The 20,109-nt window shown below is 44.1% G+C and overlaps 1 protein-coding gene across 1 annotated transcript; it reads left to right on the top strand.

Moving 5' to 3' along the window:
• Positions 1–6,497: 6,497 nt before the first annotated feature.
• igfals (insulin like growth factor binding protein acid labile subunit) lies at positions 6,498–13,577 on the top strand. Its single transcript, XM_033040457.1, has 2 exons — positions 6,498–6,747; positions 11,651–13,577. Exons 1-2 carry the CDS (start codon positions 6,732–6,734, stop codon positions 13,462–13,464), a joined length of 1,830 nt encoding a protein of 609 aa, XP_032896348.1. The 5' UTR covers positions 6,498–6,731; the 3' UTR covers positions 13,465–13,577.
• Positions 13,578–20,109: the final 6,532 nt, after the last annotated feature.

Below are 20,109 nucleotides of genomic sequence, written 5' to 3'. Positions count from 1 at the left end.
CTGAGGTGCCAGCCCACCAGGCCTGAGTGACTGAGCTGCCAGCCTACCAGGCCTGAGTGACTGAGCTTCCAGCCCAAGGATCCATTTGGCCCACAATGTCCATATTAGCCCTCTGGAAACCACTCCATTCGGCCCACAACACCCATACTAGCGCTCCAGAAAGCCCCCCCCCCCCAATAGAATTGGTGTAGAGGTGGAATATTGTTCAGGTTTAAAGGGATATGGGCCAAACGCAGGCAAGTGGTATTAGTGTAGATGGGACATGTTGGTCGGTGTGGACAAATTGGGGCAAAGGGCCTGTTTGCACACTGTATGATTATGACTATGACTCTAACAGTTAATTTTAGTTGTGAGATTGAATGAGCTTTAGTATTCAAAGCTTTTAAAGGATATGAGGAAAAGACAAGGCTATGCAGCTATATTTCAGAACAGCCGTGATCTCTTTGAATGGTGAAGCAGGCTCACAGAGCTAAATAGTCTACTCTTGTTTGAGAGTTTAAGCAATCATACACTATTTGAATCACTGCTAATGTCCTAAATGTGCCCTGGCTGACATGCTCTCTATTGACTTTGCACTTGCTTAATCGACCCTTAGTCAAACCTGCTGACTCTCCCTGGTGCGTTTAAAACATGCTGGTTTTATTCTTGATGTGATATTTTGTGTTTCTGTGGCGAATGTGGATTGTGAATATTTGCATAAAGTGGGATGAAATGAGCTCACCCCTCAGAGACTTGTAAATACCAGTTACGGTACCTGTACGTAGATCCAAGAAACACATCAACACCTTATCTAATGAAAAGGAACTGTAGATGCTGGTTCCTGACCCGAAACGTCACCGATCCATGTTCTCCAGAGATACTGGCTGACCCACGGGGTACTCCAGCATCCTCAACACCTTAACTAACTTACGCTATTCTACAATTAACATTTTATTTCTAGTGTAACAAATATTTGTATTCCCTTTACTTTCAAGCCATTTCAGTTACTGAAAAACATATTAAAATAAACTGAGGGCTTGAGCTATAGTGAGAGGTTGGGCAGGCTAGGACTCTATTCCTTGGAACGCAGGAGGATAAGGGGTGATCTTATAGAGGTGTACAAAATCATGAGAGGAATAGATCGGGTAGACGTACAGATTCTCTTGCCCATTTGAGAGTCACAACCTCTCATTTATCCTTGCTTTTTTGACATGATAATTGTGTTTGCTGAGTCAGCAAAGTAAACCTCTCTCTGAAAATGGCCTCCTCGTTGCCATGGTTACAGCTGTCAGTACCCTGCCACTCTGCATTGGAAGAAGTAGAAAGTATGGGGGCTACAGCCTCCTCCTCAGCCGGCATTGTCATTCAATAAAATTACAGCAGATTAAAAGCCCTGTCCCACGGTACGAGTTCATTGCAAGAGTTCTCCCGAGTTTGCCCTGATTCGAACTCGGAGATTTACGGTAATGGCCACTCATCGGTTACGTTCATTCTCCGTGCTTACCACGAGTTTGATTTTTTGTAAACTCGGGAGAGCTCTTAGAATGAACTCGTACCGTAGGACAGGGCTTTAATCCTCTATCGTGTTCACCTTCTTGACAGGTCCCCAAGTCCTTTTGGTCACTCAAAGCAGAGTAGTGCAGATTGTAGAACTTGTAGAGTCACCAAACACCCAGGTTCAATCCTGACCTCAGGTGCGATCTGTGACCATGTGGGTTTCCTCCAAGTGCTCCCGTTTATCCCCACATCTCAAAGATGTGTTAATTGGCCGTGGTAAATTGCCCCTTGTGTGTAGGTGGCTAGTAGAATCTGACAATACGGAGAGAATATCCAGGGAGGCAGAGTGGCGCAGCAGTAGAGTTGCTGCCTTACAGCAGCAGAGACCCGGGTTCAAACCAGACTACAGGTGCTGTCTGTATGGTGTTTGTACATTGTCCCTGTGACCGTGTGGGTTTTCTCCGGGTGCCCCGGTTTCCTCCCACACGCCAAAGACATGCAGGTTTGTAGTTTAAGTGGCGCCTGTAAATTGTAAATTGTAAATTGTCCCAAGCATGTAGGATAGTGCTCGTGTACGAGGTGATTGCTGGTTGGTGTGGACTTGGTGGGCCAAAGGGCCTGTTTCCACTCTGTATCTCTACAGTCTAAAGTCTAAAGCAAATAAAATCGGATTAGATTGCAGTAGAATTAGTGTAAATGGGTAGTTGATGGTCAGTGTGCACTCGTTGGACCAAAGGGCCTGTTTCCATGCTATATCCCTGCATTATCTATCATAGTGTCTAATAATACATCCATCTTGACCTGGAATATTTCAGTGACTAAAAGCATCTGAGTGAAGGATTTTTTCCTTGTCTCAATCCTATGTAGCCAATGCTTAACCCTCTGTTCAATCGCTGCTCTCTAACACTCCTCTCATCGCCAGCATTAGTTCAGTGATCCTTTGTTGCATTCCTAGCAGGCAAGCATAGCTTTCTTGAGGAAAGGAGACGTTATTCTCAAAAATAGCAAAGTATCGTAAACCCTGTTCGAAAGAATGATTGGGAACCAAAGGGAAGCCATGTTTCAATTGGTATGATCAAAGTCTATTCACAGCAGGTTCAAATATTACTTTGAGATAAGGCAGTGAATGTATGGTAAAAAATGCTGTTGCAAAAATAAATAAAGGGCTGTGTTAAGGTCACCTTTATGTTTGAAACCTGTTAGAATCAGCAATCTGAAAGAACAGCAGTGCGGAAAAAAACTTTAAATATTTACCTTTGGGGCTCATTGGGGCCAAAGTTTTATTAAAGGTAAATACACTGCTACTTTAATTAGCTCCTCATCATAGTCAGCACTTTCATGGTTCAGTAAGTTTAATCCTTAAAAAAGAGACATCATTTTTAGTTTTACGACCTATTTTGGGCCTGCCCAATGCATATTTTGGCATGGAAGATAGGCACCAAGTGCTGGAGTCACTCAGCAGCACAGGCAGCATCTTTGGATAGAAAAAAATGGGTGACATTTCAGATCAAGACCCTTCTTCAGACTTAGCTCCAGTTTTGTCGCATGTTATCATTCTAGAAAACCTCCTCCCCAAAGATGAAACAATCCCCCCAAGTGGTGTTACGCTTGGCCACAGTAATGCAAGATTTTGGTGTCACAGATTGTAAAAAGTGCCAAACTGTTGTTGAACTGCGAGGGAAAAAAAAGAGTACCAGAGTACCAAGTGAACAATACAAATAATTGTACCTGGCCTGTACAAAGATAACTAGTTTAGTTTATTGTCACGTGTACCGAGGTGAGTGAAAAGCTTTTGATGCATGCTAACCAGTCAGTGGAAAGACTATACATGATTAAAATCAAGCCACCCACAGTGCACACATATATGCTAAAGGGAATAACATTCAGTATAAGATAAAGTCCAGTAAAGTCCAATTAAAGATAGTCCAAGGGTCTCCATTGAGGTGGATGGTAGCTTAGGGCCACTCTCTTGTTGTGGATAATTGATCAGTGTGAAGTTACTGATGTAAGGAAATACAAATTTGAGTTTGTGTCGGAAGGAACTGCAGATGCTGGTTTACACCGAAGTTCGACACAAAATGTTGGAGTAACTCAGGGGGGTCAGGGAGCATCTCTGGAGAGAAGGAATAGGTAAAGTTTTGGGTCGAGACCCTTCGGGAACCTAGTGATATGAAATGGTCCTGACAAAATCAGAGCCAGCAACAATGACTCAGGAAAGGTGGAGCACACAATGGTCCATTGTTGGCTGTAGAAGAGGTGATAATGAAGGGATACGAAGAGTGGAACTAGCAAGACAACCAGTTTGGTATAAATGTAAAAGTTGTCCCTAGTGTGTGTAGGATAGTGTTAATGTGCAGGGATCGCTGGTCGGTGTGGACTTGGTGGGCCTAAGGGCCTGTTTCTACCCTGTATCTCTAAACTGAAAAACTAAACTAAACAAGAACTTTTTAAGCAGTGAAAATAAATTACTATTCTAAATTAATCAAGCACTCCTTTTGAAACCGCAACCTTGAAAGGAAATTAGAGATACGCTAAGAACGTTATAACAGCTTTGAGCTAAATTATATTCAATTCACAAGCATTGCGCTCACCTTATTGATTTGTACATGAAAAAAACATATACAATTTTTCATCTGGCATGTGGCAACCAAGAAGAAAGGCAAAAATCAGACATAAAATTAAAGAGAGAACACTTAAACTTAAGAATAATTGTGCAAGTGCCAGCTCCATGGACTGTGTTTTCACAATGATCTTTCCAGCATTTCTTTGACATTAGTAACCTTGACCATTAGCAGGGTGCTTTCCTAACATTGACTGAACTTTATCACATTATCACAAGAATACTATCAGGGCTGGAGTTTCTGCTAATATAGATGGTTAACCTAAGCACAAATGTTCGGTTGAAAGGGCAGTGCGTAGGAAAGAACTGCCAGACAAAATGTGTAGGAAAGAACTGAAGAAGGGTCTCGACCCGAACCATCACCTATTACTTTTCTCCAGACGTGCTGGCTTACTCCAGTTTTTTGTGTTGGATGAAATAGCTGTGCCTACATTCGTAAAATGGTCTTATTGACCAGGTGTTACACAAAGGAATCAAAGCAAAATAAATGTGTTATTATACAGCACGTTTCTTGTGTTCTGTGACTTTCGGAACATGGGCCTGTTTGGGCTATAACTGGTTCCACAAAATAGCACCAGAGTAGGTAGAGGTGAGGCAGAGGTTCACCTGCACCTCCTCCAACATCATCTATTGCATCCACTGTCATGGGTATCACCTTCTCTACATCGGCTAGACCAAGCGTAGGCTCACCGACCGCTTCGCCCAACACCTCCGCTCAGTCCCTACTAATCAACCTGATCTCCTGGTTGCCCAGCACTTCAACACCCCCTCCCATTCTGAATCTGACCTTTCTGTCCTGGGCCTCCTCCATTGCCAGAATGAGGCCCAGCGTAAATTGGAGGAACAACACCTCATATTTCGCTTGGGTAGTTTACACCCCAGCGGTATGAACATCGACTTCTCTAATTTCAGGAAGTCCTTGCTTTCTCCCTCCTTCCCTTCCCCCTTCTCCGCCTCTACCTTTCTTTTTCCCGCCACCCCACCCCCCCGACATCAGTCTCAAGAAGGGTCTCGACCCGAAACGTCGCCTACTCCTTTTCTCCATAGATGCTGCCTCACCCGCTGAGTTTCTCCAGCATTTTCTGTCCACCCCAGAGTAAAGAGCAGATCATTTTGTTTTCGTGACAACAGCTGAGGAATACACGTTGACAGGCATTTATGTGTCGGCCCTACTTTGAAATAATGTCTCTGTAACTTTTATGCCCACATGAAAAACCAAAGGATAGATAGGTATGGTAACAGCACAGTCTTTTACCCAGAGTAGGGGAATCTAGAATCAGAGGGCATAGGTTTAGGTAAGAGGGGAAAGATTTAATAGGAACCTGAGGGACAACTTTTTTTATGCAAAGCATGGTGGATACATGGAACGAGCTGCCACTCATGTATTAACGTTATTATCCACATCTAAAGATGGCTAAATTGCTTCTGAAAATTACTCACTAGATAACACTTCAACATAACTAAATTTGATATCGCCTTACCTAAAATTGAAGAAGGGTCCTAACCCAAAACATCACCTATCCATGTTCTCCAGAGATGCTGCCTGACCTGCTGAGTTACTTCAGACACTTCTTGTCTGTTTTTCAAACCAGCATCTCCAGTTCCTTGTTTCTCCATTATCTTGAAAAGACTTGACGTAAAGAATGGAGAACATCACTTTTGAGAGCATCTTCATGGGAAACAGGTCATTGCAACTTTCTCAAGAGCGATCAGGGAGAGATACTAAATTCCAACCTTGCGAATGACACTCAAAACCCATTAATTTAGTGTGGCACAGTGATGAAGTGGTAGAGTTGCTGCCTCACAGCGCCAGAGACCCGGGTTCGATCCTGACTACGGGTGCTATCTGTACGAAGTCTGTATGTACACCTTGTGACCATGTGGGCTTTCTCTGGGTGCTCCGGTTTCCTCCCACACTCCAGAGACATACAGGTTTGTAGGTTAATTGGCTTTGTTAAAAAAATTCTAAATTGGCCCTAGTGTGTAGGATAGTGCTAGTGTACAGGGTAATCATCGGTTGGCCTGAACTCAGTGGGCCAAAAGGCCTGTTTCTGCGCTGTATTTCAGTCAAAACTAAAGTCTAAAGACAAATTAAAATTAAAAATCACAACAGGTATTATCACCATTACCGTTATTACAATTTTTTTTACAACATTCACTTTGGTGACAACTGGAGAGAAAACTGAAAGGTTGCAAAATTATTATGTGCATGCCAGACACTGGTCTTATCGTTTTAATAAACTGAATGTACCCGGCTTAAAGAAGAACATTGCTGTGGCAGCAGGCTCCAATGTGGCTGCAAAGTAGCTAAATATTGCCTCATGTGGATGCTCTAAGTCAACACTATTGATCCTGTCCTTACTGTGTGTGTCAGATATTTACTTTACTGCTGACCCTATTTTGGCTCATTGCCATCTGGCCATCAACACAGTCCACTGATCTGTGGGGGGAGGTAAAAAAATTATGTATTAAGGAAAGAATGGGACATTTGGAATGCCATGTTGATCAACCAGTGGTCAGAAGATATCCCATGAAACCGAAGTTGTGTAGAATAATTTCTATTTTCCACTTCCACTATCCCATCTGGACACGAGACGATTCAGAAAATATTCGGTAGAAAAGGCTTCGTAACAAAATGTGCAGACCTGTGGGTAAGATGCTTATTTTGGTTGAAGGGTGGGGGAGGTGGCTAGAGTGGAAAATAAGGAAGAGGTTAATCAATAGCAATTACTCAGGGCTGCACGGTGGCACAGCGGTAGAGTTGCCAGAGACCCGGGTTCAATCCTGACTACGGGTGCTGTCTGTACGAAGTCTGTATGTACACCCTGTGACCGCGTGGGGTTTCTCCGGATGCTCCGGTTTCCTCCCACACTCCGGAGACGTACAGGTTTGTAGGTTAATTAACTTCAGTAAAATTGTAAATTCTCCCTAGCGTGTGTGGGGATCGCGTGGACTCGGTGGATCTGTGCCTGTTTCCATGCTCTATCTCCAAACTGAACTAAATGACTTGTTTTCAGAGCCATACAGCATTACTTTACTGTGCATGAGTTTTTTTTTTTTTCTCTTCTATCCAGTGTTTCACAGTATTTGTCAAGGATAAAAATCCCACTGTAACAGTGAAGATCTCAAATGTTTAAAAGGAAAGAGAGGGAAAAACTGTTTTTAAAAAATGCTGTACTATTCACAGTTTAAGTCACTTCACAGATTTGTATTTAGAATCTGGAAACCAATTCAAATGAATAATTCCCACAGGAGTCCCACCATTTACTTTGGAGGTGATGCTTTGCTATTTATCTGAAAAAGTCCATCTTTATAAAAACTGTAATTACAAACAGGGTTTTTAAAATAGCCTGTGCAATGCTTTGAAAATGTTTTGGAACATTTCACATACTTTTAATAAAGCTTTAGAGTATTTTACACGCTTTTACTTTCTGCATAGACTCAGCAAATATGTTTAATTTAGTGAGGTTTAGAGATACAACATGGAAACAGACCCGTCAGTCTACCGAGTCTGTGTCAATCAGCGATCCCCGCACACTTACACTATCCGACACACTCTAGAGCCATTTTACAATTATACCCAGAAAATTAACCTACAAACCTGCACGTCTTTAGAGTGTGAGAGGAAACCATAGCACCCCGCGAAAACCCACGTGCTCACGTGGAGAACGTACAAACTCCATACAGAGAAGCACCCATTGTCAGGATCGAACCCGAGTCTCTGGCTCTGTAAGGCAGCAACTCTATCGCTGTGCCATCCCATCAAGGATTATGCATCGAAATATTTGAAATCATAAAACACATAATTTATCTAGTTGTGGTAATCAGTTAGCTTCTAACACGTGAAACTGCACCTGTCACAATATCACCCCATGAACATGTAAACGTAGGAGCCATTCGATGACAACACTATCTCACAGAACAGCAATGAGATGAATAGCCTGTTCATGCTTTACCCTTCAAACTATATTTTTTGATACTAATTCCCAAGATCATGAGATCTTAACATAGAAACATAGAAAATAAATGCAGGAGGAGGCCATTTGGCCCTTCGAGCCTGCACCGCCATTCATTGTGATCATGGCTGATCCACAATCAGTAACTCGTGCCTGCCTCCTCCCCATATCCCTTGATTCCGCTAGTCCCTAGAGCTCTATCTAACTCTCTTTTAAATTCATCCAGTGAATTGGCCTCTACTGCCTTCTGTGGCAGAGAATTCCCCAAATTCACAACTCTCTGGGTGAAAAGGTTTTTTTCTCATCTCAGTTTTAAATGGCCTCCCCTTTATTCTTATACTGTGGCCCCTGGTTCTGGACTCCCCCATCATTGGGAACATTTTTTCCTGCATCTTGTGGGTGGCGAAGCTGGTAGAGCTGCTACCTCATAGCGCCATAGACCTGGACTCAATCTTGTCCTCGGATGCTCTGCGTGAAGTTTTGAATATTCTCCTAGTGGGTTTCCTTCAGTGCTCCGTTTTCCTCCTGCATCTCAAAGTTCTACAGGTTTGTAGGTTGAGTGGCCTCTGTATAATTGCCCCTAGAATGGTTGCAAAATTGGGTTAACAGAGAACTAATGTGAACAGGTGATCAATAGTCAGCACAGACTTGGTGGGCCGAAGGGCCTGTTTCCATGCTGAATCTTTTAATCAATCAATTTAACATCCACCTAAACCATTTCAATGGGACCTCAAGGATTAAATCAGTGTACCATTCATTTGTATTACCATTTTTAAGGATCACAATGGCACTGATGGGACAATTTTTAATCTTAAATTGGATTTAATAAATCCAGTAACATCTCTTGATTTAAAAAAATATATTAATGGGAACTGAAAAATTAAAATAACTGCGGATTCTGTGGGCTTAAGGGCCTGATTCCATGCTGTATCTCTAAAACCAGAATAATTAAGACTAAACCTATTCTTAGGCAGCAGAGTGGTGCAAGGGAGAGTTGTAGCCTTAAGCCCCTGTCCCACGATGCGAGTTTACCCAAGAGCTCTCCCGAGTTTAAAAAAACAATCACTCGTGGTATGTACGTAGCGGGTATGGAGGACCGCGTGGATGTCCCGTAGCGACTCGTAATGCTAACGGCAGGTACTCGGGAAACGCGGTAACTCGTGAAGGTTTTTCAACACTGTGAAAAATGTCCAAGAGTTACCGTGTTTCCCGAGTACCTGCCGTTAGCATTACGAGCCGCTACGGGACATCCACGAGGTCCTACGTACATTCTACGTACTTACCACGAGTTTGATTTTTTATTTTAACTCGGGAGAGCTCTTGGGTGAACTCGCATCGTGGGACAGGCCCTTTACAGCGCCAAAGACCTGAGTTCGATCCTGACTACAGGTCTGTCTGTACAGAGTTCTCCCTGTAACCATGTGGATTTTCTCCGGGTGCTCCAGTTTCCTTTCACATTGAAAGACATGCAGTTTTGTACGGTAATTGGCTTCTGTAAATGATCCTTTGTGTGTAGGATAGTGCTAGTGTGACCGCTGGCCGGTGCGGACTCGATGGGCCGAAGGGCCTGTTTCCACGCTGCATCTCTAAACTAAATTAAATAAAAATGCTGTGATTTTCAATTGTGGTATAAATAAGCTCTGTTTTCGAAGTAAAATTATTTTCAAATAGAAATGTTATTAAAACTGCCTGATGGCAGTTAATTGTTTGGACATACAGGAAGCATTGTGATGGGAAAAGGTATCTCCAGTGGGACAATCATACCTTACCTGAGGTGAATTCAGAGATAGGTAGTTTAGTTTAGTTCATTGTCACATGTACTGAAGCACAGTGAAAAGCTGTTGTTCCATGGTTAGCACACAACAAAAGCTTTTCACTGTACCTTGGTACGTGACAATAAACTAAACTAAACTACCTCTCTCTGAATTCATTTTATTGCTTCAGGATGTGTCGCAAGACAACATGGTGTTAAAACAACAAGACACATTGCACTATTGTACCTTAGCTGTACAAAGAGAGTTCTCCTGCCCCAGTAAATTTTAGTTTAGAGATACAGCACGGAAACAGGCCATTCGGCCCACTGGGTCCCCGCCGACCAGCGATCCCCGCACATTTTAACCATCCTATACACACTAGGGACAATTTACATTTACACCAAGCCAATTAACCTACAAACCTGGACGTCTTTGGAGTGTGGGAGGAAACCGAAGATCTCGGAGAAAACCCACGCAGGTCATTGTAAACTCTATACAGACAGCACCCGTAGTCAGGATCGAACCTAGGTCTCTGGTGCTGCAAGCGCTGTAAGGCAGCAACTCTACTGCTGCGCCACTATGACTGCCCTTAATTAGAAGTTCATTGTAAGGTCAGTTGTAAGGTTCATTAGAAGGTCAGACAGCATCTCTGGAGAACATGAATAAGTGATGTTTCGAGTCGGGACCCTTATTCATACTGTGAAGAAACCCTTCTTGTGTCTGAAGAAGGGTCCTGACCTAAAACATCACCTATCTATGTTCACCACAGATGCTGCCTGACCCGCTGAGTTAACCCAGCACTTTATATCTTTATTTGTTAACCAGCATTTGCAGTTCCTTCTATTCCATTGAATTAGTTGAATATTTCATAATTCAATTGGTGAATAGTTATTCTTTATTAATATCTAATGAAGAAGTTAATTATTTGTCTTATTTCAACCAAAGGGAATGAGAATATAAGAAGTTGTACACTCAGTTCACTGAGGCTTACTGGATTTCTTAGTAGCCAATCATTCCAACTCCCCTTCCCATTCTGACCTTTCTGTCCTGGGCCTCCTCCACAGTCAGAGTGAGGCCACATGCAAATTGGAGGAACAGCACCTCATATTTCGCTTGGGCAGCTTACAACCCAGCGGTATGAATGCTGAATTTGCTAATTTGCTAAGTAACTTCTACCCTGCCCTCTCCCCTCGCCCCCTTCCTCCCCCTAGTCATTTAACTAGTTCCTCAGCTCTCCACTGTATTCCTCTTGAGATCATACCTTCCCTGACCAACAATGAGCCCACCAGGGCACCACCCTGCCTGAGGTCATTTGGTTAGTTTAGTTTAAATACAGCGCGGAAACAGGCCCTTCAGCCCACTGAGTCTGCACCAACCAGCGACCCCCGCACATTAACACTATCCTATACACACTAGGGACAATTTTACACATACACCAAGCTAATTAATGTACAAACCTGTACGTCTTTGGAGTGTGGGAGGAAACCGAAGATCTCGGAGAAAACCCACGCGGTCACGGGGAGAATGTACAAATTACGCACAGACAGCACCCGTAGTCGGGATCGAACCCGGGTCTCCGGCGCTACAAGCGCTGTAAGGCAGCAACTCTACCGCTGTGCCACCGTGCCGCCCTGATCTGTGTAGCTGGTCCTGATCTTTTCTCACCTCTTGCTCTTCACCCCCTCACCCCACCCTCCACCCCCTACGTTCAGTCTGAAGAAGGGTCCCGACCGAAAAAAGTCACCTATCCTTATTCGACAGCGATGTCGCCTGACCCACTGATTGACTCCAGCACTTGGTGCCTATCTATGGATGAGAATATAACATTGCATTTTTTTTTTCAGAAACTTGCTTTGTCTTGGTTATTGCTTGTCTGAGATTCATTTCACCGCTGGGAACAAAATCAGAGTTACTACCAGAGGGGCAAACATATAACGAAAATGTCTCATGTCCTCGAATGTGCACCTGCATTTTTGATGACTACAGTGAAGAATTGAATGTCTATTGCAGTTCTCATAATCTTACCAGCATTCCCAAAGATGTACCGTTTAACACCAAAACCATTTGGTTTGATTGCAACAACTTCACAGTTCTTCCATCCCATATGTTCAGAAACATGTCAAATCTGGACTTCCTGAACCTGGAGAAAGGCCATATCGTCACCATCGAGCCACATGCCTTCTACGGCCTGAACCATCTAGTTCACCTCCATTTAGAAAGGAACAAACTGAAAAGTCTGGCACCGAATGTGTTTTTTCACACTCCGTTTCTTGGCTCGCTTAGTCTGAACAACAACAATTTTGGCAAAATCGAGGAAGCATTATTTTCTGTCCTCGCCCATCTCTGGTACCTGAATCTGGGTTGGAATAACATTGCTGTGCTGCCCACGGCAAGCTTTCATAACTTGTCCAAGTTAAAGGAGCTTATTTTGGCCGGAAATAGGTTGATTTACCTGCAGCCACAACTTTTTAGCAGCTTGACAGAACTGAAGGAACTTGACCTGTCTGGAAACTTGCTGAGGATCATAAAGAGGAACATCTTTGTGAAACTGCTAAAGCTTCAGAAACTTTATTTGAGCTACAATCAAATCAGCACCATCGTGCCCAGAGCTTTCATGGGGATGAAATCTCTCAGGTGGTTGGACTTGTCCCACAATCGCATTGCCATATTACACGAAGAAACATTCTCTGGGCTCCTAAACCTCCATGTGCTTCGAATGCTCAACAATTCCATCACAGGCTTAAAGCACAGGACATTCAAAGAACTCCAGTTTCTGCAGGAACTCCAATTTGGCTCCAACAAGATCAAAAGCCTTCCTGAAAATATATTTGATGGCCTGGTCCATTTGGAGATCCTCACACTGAATAACAATCAGATACAGGAGATTAAACCAGGGGCATTTGTTGGTCTTTGCGATGTAGCTGTACTGAATCTATCGAGCAACTCTCTAAGGAGCTTACCAGAATATACCTTTAAAGGTCTGCCTAATCTTCATAGCTTACATTTAGAAAATAATGCAATCACTAGAATTCAACCAAACACATTTTCTGGATTGATCAGCCTTCGAAGACTCTTCTTGCAAAAGAATCATATTTCAGTTATTGATAACCGGAGCCTCAGTGATCTACGAGAGCTTTTGGAACTGGATTTCAGGTACAATAAACTGATACAGCTCTCCCCCCATGCGTTTACAGGAATATCAAAGCTGGAATATCTTCTGTTAAAGAGCAATAAACTTGCACACATTCCCGACGTCATCTTTCAGCCCCTCCAGCAACTCTCCTGGCTTGATTTATCGGAAAACTTTATTGAGTTTTTCTCCAATCATACTTTTAAGCCTCTGACCAGGTTAAAATACCTGAACCTCAAGAGCAATTCTCTAAGGAATTTCTCCGACCAATTTTTGAAACAGTCATCAGAACTCGAACAGTTGCTACTGGATGGAAACAAGTGGCATTGCGACTGCTTGCTGAAGTTTCTCAGGGATTACTGTTTGGAGAACCCCCATGTGGTACCCCGCTACTTTGAATCAACCATAGAAAAAGATGAAAGTCATACAACGGTGTATGCATACAATAACATCTCATGTGCAAGCCCGCAAGCTATTGCTAGTACAGACCTGAGAGACATCAGTGAGGACTATTTTGTTAACTGCTAACGTTAAGTGCACTATGTGAGCCTGCCTACAATTATTACACATATTATTCAAATAGCTGTATCTCTCACAAGCACATACTATATACTACTACAACAACAATAAATAAAATATTAGTTAAGGAATACATGCCAGACAATTCTGGCCAGTGCAATTTATTATCATGATAATATTTCTTTTTGGCTTGGCTCAGTGAACGAGTAAGTAAATAAGCTTAATATGATTGTTTCTGCAAATAATGTTTAGCACTGACTTGAACATTAAGCAAAATAAAAGAAGTACCAGTGCTACATAGTTTTCACAGTGATCAGGGAAATGATTTTACTTGTTAGGTGAACCAGAAACGGAATTGGAACTGGTGGATGTGTCAGTAGGAATGCAAGAAGAAGTGTTCTGCAAGGATCTGTGCTGGGATCTCCGCTGCATGTTAAATATATCTAAATGACCTAGGCATAAATGAAGATGGGTTTAGTTTAGTAAGTTGAGAGTTGTGCACGATTGTTAAGTATAGAGCGGGATATAGATTAGCTAAAAAAGGTGCGGAGAAATGGCAGATGGAGTTTAATCCAAGCAAATGCGAAGTATTGCACGTTAGGGGAAATTGTACAGGATAGGATAGGTTTGCAGTGATAGGGACCAAACGCAGGCATGTGGCCAGTGTAGGCAAGTTTGGCCAGTGTAGGCAAGTTTGGCCAGTGTAGGCAAGTTGGACCAGTGTGGGCAAGTATCACTCTATGGCTCAATGACTCAAGTTAAAGGCAAGACCCTTAACTGCATTGGTAAACAGAGGGATTTTGGGGTCCAAGTGCACAACTCCATGAAAGTGGCAACACAAGTAGATAGCGATGTAAAGAAGGCACATGGCATGCTTGCTGTCATAGATCAGGGCATTGAGTACAAGAGGCAGGAAGTCATGTTCCAGCTATATCTATATTACTAAAAGTCTGTTCTTGACCGGTTTTGGCCATCTGTGCTGCGATTTCCGAGAGAACGCCGCCACCTACGGCCGTCATTTTTGGCCACCTTGCTCAGAGCCCCCCTCCGCCATATGTGTGCCGAGGATTTTTCCCGTCGATGAAAAATGACAGATATATTAATGATTTTACAAAATTCCCCATTCTCTCTGCTGCCCCTGCTGGCGGCAGGGGGAGGGACTATAAAACCAGGAAGTGGTGTGCCTCAATCAGTGTCTGCAAGCTGGAGGAAGGCAGAGGGTCACGTTTCTCTGAGCTGTGAATAACACTGAACACATGTCTACTCAAATGTAAGTGTCAGTGGTTCTAAAACGCTTGCAGAATGTGTCTATTGGTTCTAAAATGTTTGCAAAAAAGTGTTTATTGGTTCTAAAATGTTTGCAAAAGGTGTCTCTTTTGGTTCTACAATGCTTGCAGAATGTGTCTGTTTTGGTTCTAAAATGTTTTTTAGGTTCTCCCCCCTTTCCTCTCCCCCCCCCCTCTCCTCTCCCCCCCCCCCCCCCTCTCCTCCCCCCCACTCCTCTGCCCCCCCCCCCTTTCCTCCCCCCTCTCCCCACCCCCCTCTCCTCTCCCCCCCTCTGCTCTCCTCTCCCCACCTCACCCCTCCTCTCCCCCCCTCTTCTCTCCCCCTCTCCTCCCCCCTCCTCTCCTCCCCCCCTCTCCTCCCCCCCTCTCCTCCCCCCCCTCTCCTCTCCCCCCTTCCCCCCTCTCTCTCTCCCCTCTTTTTCTCCCCCCCTCCCCTCCATCCCCTCCCCCACCATTCCTCCCCTAAACCCCCCTCCCCTCCACACACCCCTACCCCCTTCCCTCCACCCTCCCTCCCCCTCCCTGCTCCCCACCTCTCCCTCTTCCCTCTCAGCACACCCTCTCTCTCCCCCTCTCATCCCCCTTCTCTCCCCCCTCCCCCTCTCTCCCCTCCTCCCCCCCTCTCTCCCCTCCCCCTCTCTCCCCTCCATCCCCTCCCTCACCCTCCCTCCCTCCCCTAAACCCCCTCCCCTCCACACCCCCTACCCTCTTCCCTCCACCCTCCCCCTCCCTCCCTCTCCCTGCTCCCCACCTCACCCCCCTCTCAGCACACCCCCTCTCTCCCCCTCACTCTCACCCTCTCTCTCTCTCCTCCCCTCCTCCCCCACCTTTCCCCCCTCACCCACCCTCCCTCTTATCCTCCTCTCCACCCCCCTATCCCTCTTGCCCCTCTCTCTGTGTCTCTGTCTCTCTCTCTGCCTCTGCCCCTTCTCTCTCTGCCCTCACTCTCTACCCCCGCCCGCCCCACCCCCCCCCCCCCTCTAGATGTGACTGCAAGTTGGGGGCTATGCGTCAGTAGATACGGTGGTTATGGGGTAAAAGGAGCAAATTAATAATATTAATATAATATCATGGGGGTAATTAGCGTGAGTGCGGGGGGGAGGGGGGGGAGATAGTTAGTGTGTGTGACGCTGCGTGCCGCTTCCCCCCACACAACCGCACATTGGGGGAACAGACCCAACGGTTCTGCACTTGGTCTAGTATGATTATATAACTTTGCTAGGCCGCATTTAAAGTATTCTAAATGATACTGTTACATGCTGCATAGCTTATTGTGTACAATTATGGTCAACCCTTACAGGAAGGATGTGGAGGCTTTGGAGAAGGTGCAGAAGAGGTTTACCAGAATGCTGCCTGGATTCAAGGGTATCAGCTATAAAGAGAGATTGGTCCAGCTTGCACTGTTTTATTCTGCAACATCAGAGGCTGAGGGAAGACTTGGTATAAGCATATAAAATTATGGGGCATACATAGATAGTCAGAACCTTTTTCCGCCAGGGTGGAAATGTCAAGGACGAGAAGGCATGGCTTTAATATGAGCGTGGCAAAGTTTAAAGGAGATGTGCAGGACAGGTTTTTATTAAAACACAGTGGTGGGTTCCTGGAAAGTGCTACCAGGAGGTGGTGATGGAAACAGATACAATAGCGGCATTTAAGAGGCTTTAGGATATGTATATGGATATACAGGGAATGGAGGGATGTTGATCACATGCAGACAGGAGATGTTCGGCATGGAAATTGTGGTTCCTGTGTTGTTCTAAGTTCTCAGAAAAATTGCTAAATTGTTCTAATTATGAATCAAAATGCGTTACTAGATCAAAATACTGTGAAATACTAGAAACCTTAAATAAAAGGAGGAAGTGTTGGATGTGCTATGCATGTCAGGGAACATTTGTAGAATCATGGAGGCAACACTGCAGGATTTTGCCGTTTATTAACACTGGAAAACCTTAACTAAATGGGTTTTAAGATGCCGAGAAAGTCAAAAGAGTGGGTCAGTGGTAGGATGGCAGATGACTAAAAAAGCAGTATTGAGCAAAGAAAGAAAAGATCCATGGAAGTAATCTATGACATTCCCATGAAGTTGTAAATCAGAAATCAAATCATCGGTGATACTTAAGTTACTCCAAAACTAAACACATCTATTAGTGACACACGAAGGAAATTACACATTATTTCATTAAAAAAAATTCAGAACAGTTTTAAGCCTATACTTCCACTAAATCTAAAAGCCAATTTCAGCCGCATTACAAATTTAGATATCTAAATTATTTATTAAGTGGGGTTTTGTGAAAATTTTGAACAGAATTGTTATCTTTCATGTGTATGTGTAAAAATATGTATGAGATCTTTGCTTTTTGACAAAGGGTCGTGCCGATTGCATTGGTCTTTGCTTCAATTTTGAAACAGAATAAAGCTCAGAATTTAATTAAAATCTAAATTCCCCATCCACTTACTGTTTTGCCTAATTTTTCCCATTTGTCGTCTTTTGGAAGTTCCAGATCGTTTGTAATCTCATCCTTAACAGAGAGGTCCCAGAAATTAGATTATGGAGTAAGGTTTGAACATATTGAAAAATACACCAATGGATCTTAACATCACTGCAACAGAAAAAAATCAAGGGATAAGTTAAGAATGAGGAACGGCACATGCTGGCTTATCAAAGAAAGACATAAAGTGTCAGAGTAACTCAGTAGGTCAGGCAACATCTCTGGAGAATGGATAGATGATGTTTTGGGTCGGGACCCTTCCTCTGACTGATTGCAGAGTATAGGATAAAGTTGGAAGAGAGGGTCAGTAATAGGGGAACACAGGCGAGGGGGAGGGGGTAGGGGGGTTGATAGACAGATTGTTGAAGGAAGGCCAGAGATAAAAAAAAACAGATGTGAGCCAAACGGATAGAGTTGCAAATTGTGAAGCTCAAGGATAGAAAAGTTGCAAATTGTGACTTTGGAGGAAGGAATGGGGAAGGTGGAAGGGGAGGCAGAACCACTACAAGATCATCCAGAGTTCAAGGAAGAGATATAAGGGATAATTTAACCTATTCAAGACCAATATTCTGCAGAAATATAATGACATATTACTAAAAGTCTGATCTTGACCGCTTTTGACTTGCTGTGCTGTGATTTCCAAGAGAACGCCGCCACTTACAGCCATCATTTTTGGCCACCTCACTCAGAGTACCCCTCCGCCGGACTGGACCGGAGAATTTTTCCCATCGATGAGAAATCAGGGAGCTATTAATGGGTTTTTTTTAATCGCCATTCTCTCTGCTGCCCCCGCTGGCGGCAGGGGGGAGGGACTATAAAACTCGTAAGTGTCGTGCCTCACTCAGTCTTTGCGAGATGGAGGAAGCGAGAGGGTCACGGCTCTCTGAGCTGCGAATACCACTGAACGCACGTCTACTTCACGGTGAGTGCCCTTAATGAGGTTCTAAAATGCTCTGTCCCTGGTGAGTGTGTTTGTTGGACGTTATTTAAAGCATGTTTTTGCTTAATCACCAGCAACCTCTACAGGAGGCTTTAAATATTCATTTTACACACTGTATATTCAACACGTTCTGAAGTTACTTGGCATTTTAGTATTGGGTGAGTGTGGGTGAGTGAATGAGTCTGTGTGTGTGTGTGTGTGTGTGTGTGTGTGTGTGTGTGTGTGTGTGTGTGTGTGTGTGTGTGTGTGTGTGTGTGTGTGTGTGTGTGTGTGTGTGTGTGTGTGTGAGTCTGTGTGCGTGTATGAGTCTGTGCGTGTGTGTGTGTGTGTGTTTGAGTCTGTGTGTGTGTGAATGAGTCTGTGTGTGTGTGTGTGTGTGTGTATTAGTCTGTGTGTGTGTGTTTGTGTGTGTGTGTGTGTGAATGAGTCTGTGTGTGTGTGACTGAGTCTGTATGTGTGTGTGAATGACAAGGAGCAGTGTGGGGAGGGGGGGGTGAAGGGAGGAGGGGTGACTGAGTGAACTGCCAGCACACCAGCCGTAAGTGACTGAACTGCCAGCCCAATAATCCATTCAGTCCACCCTCTCCCCCTTCTCTCTCACAGTCTGTCTCCTGTTTTGGGCAGAATTTCTGGCAGTTTCTCAGCTGCCAGCCCCGAGTCACTGTACTGCCAGGCCTCAGTGACTGAGCTGACAGCCCAAGAATCCATTCGGCCCACATTGTCTATACTAGCCCTCAGGAAACCAGTACCTTCGGCCCACAACACCCATACTAGTGCAACAAAAAGCCCCCCCCCCCCCACTGGCGAGCAATATTGGAATTGGTGGAAAGGTGGAATATTGCGTTGGGTGACAAGCCCTCCCGTGTGATGCTGGGACCCAACGGGTCCCACTTAGTTTAGTCATTTTTACTTTTTAGTTGCAATCTAGTTTTGATGGAAATTTACATTGGAATTCAAGGAGAAAAATCTTGTCTAAAGAGCCTGTCCCACTTTCACAAGCTAATTCACGACCTTTGCCGAGTTTGCCCTTGGCTCATACTCGCAGCATGGTCGTCACGAGGTCGTAGGTAAGTCGCAGCAGGCCCTGATGCTAGCCGTAGGTACTCGTGGCATCAAGTAGGGCTGGGCGTTTTTTCGAGCCTGATGAAAAATGTCCTCGAGTAAAAAAGGTCGTGAATTAGGTCGTGAAAGTGGGACAGGCCCTTTACACTATTGCAGAATTTCCTTTTTTCCTTACATCTTAATACTTGGCCTCGATGATAAATTGTTCATTTGCTATGTCACCTCCAGTCCTTCTATAGAAGCTCCCCAATCTGCTTAGCATTTCCATCATTTCCTCTTTCTAACTTGAGATACCTCTTTTGTTGCTCAATTTTCATTCTTACTTTTTGCTTCTTCATTCACCGAGACACGAGAATGAATTTCAATGCCAAATCAAAGTTTTCTTCAATCCCACTCGAGGACTGCATAGGCGATTTATTTTCCTTCCTAGGTCGGTACAGTAGAGTTGCTGCTTTACAGCACCAGGGTTCGATCATGCTGTCTGTAAGGAGTTTGTATGTTCTTCCCGTGACTACGTGGGTTTCCTCCCGCACTCCAAACACATACAGGTTTGACATTGGTAAAAATTGTAAATTGTCCTTAATGTGTTGGATAATGCTAGTGCACAGGGATCACTGGTCGGTATGGACTTGGTGGGCTGAAGGGCTTGTTTCTGCACTGTATCTCTAAAATAAATTAAACTTCACTTTCAAATACATTAGCGTAAGTGCAGCAAAATATTCCTTCAAATGAAACCAGAGTTGCAAATGAGCCATAACTGGAACTCAACCTTCAAATCCTAATCAGTCATTCAGAGAATATGACACCATAGTAGCTACATCTTCAATTCAATTCCATCACCGTCGATTCTACAGGTGCACCATAGAAAGCATTTTAT

This window comes from Amblyraja radiata, chromosome 22 (assembly GCF_010909765.2).
Source record: "Amblyraja radiata isolate CabotCenter1 chromosome 22, sAmbRad1.1.pri, whole genome shotgun sequence".
Lineage (NCBI taxonomy): Eukaryota > Metazoa > Chordata > Chondrichthyes > Rajiformes > Rajidae > Amblyraja > Amblyraja radiata.
This window is presented reverse-complemented; position numbering and strand designations above follow the sequence as displayed.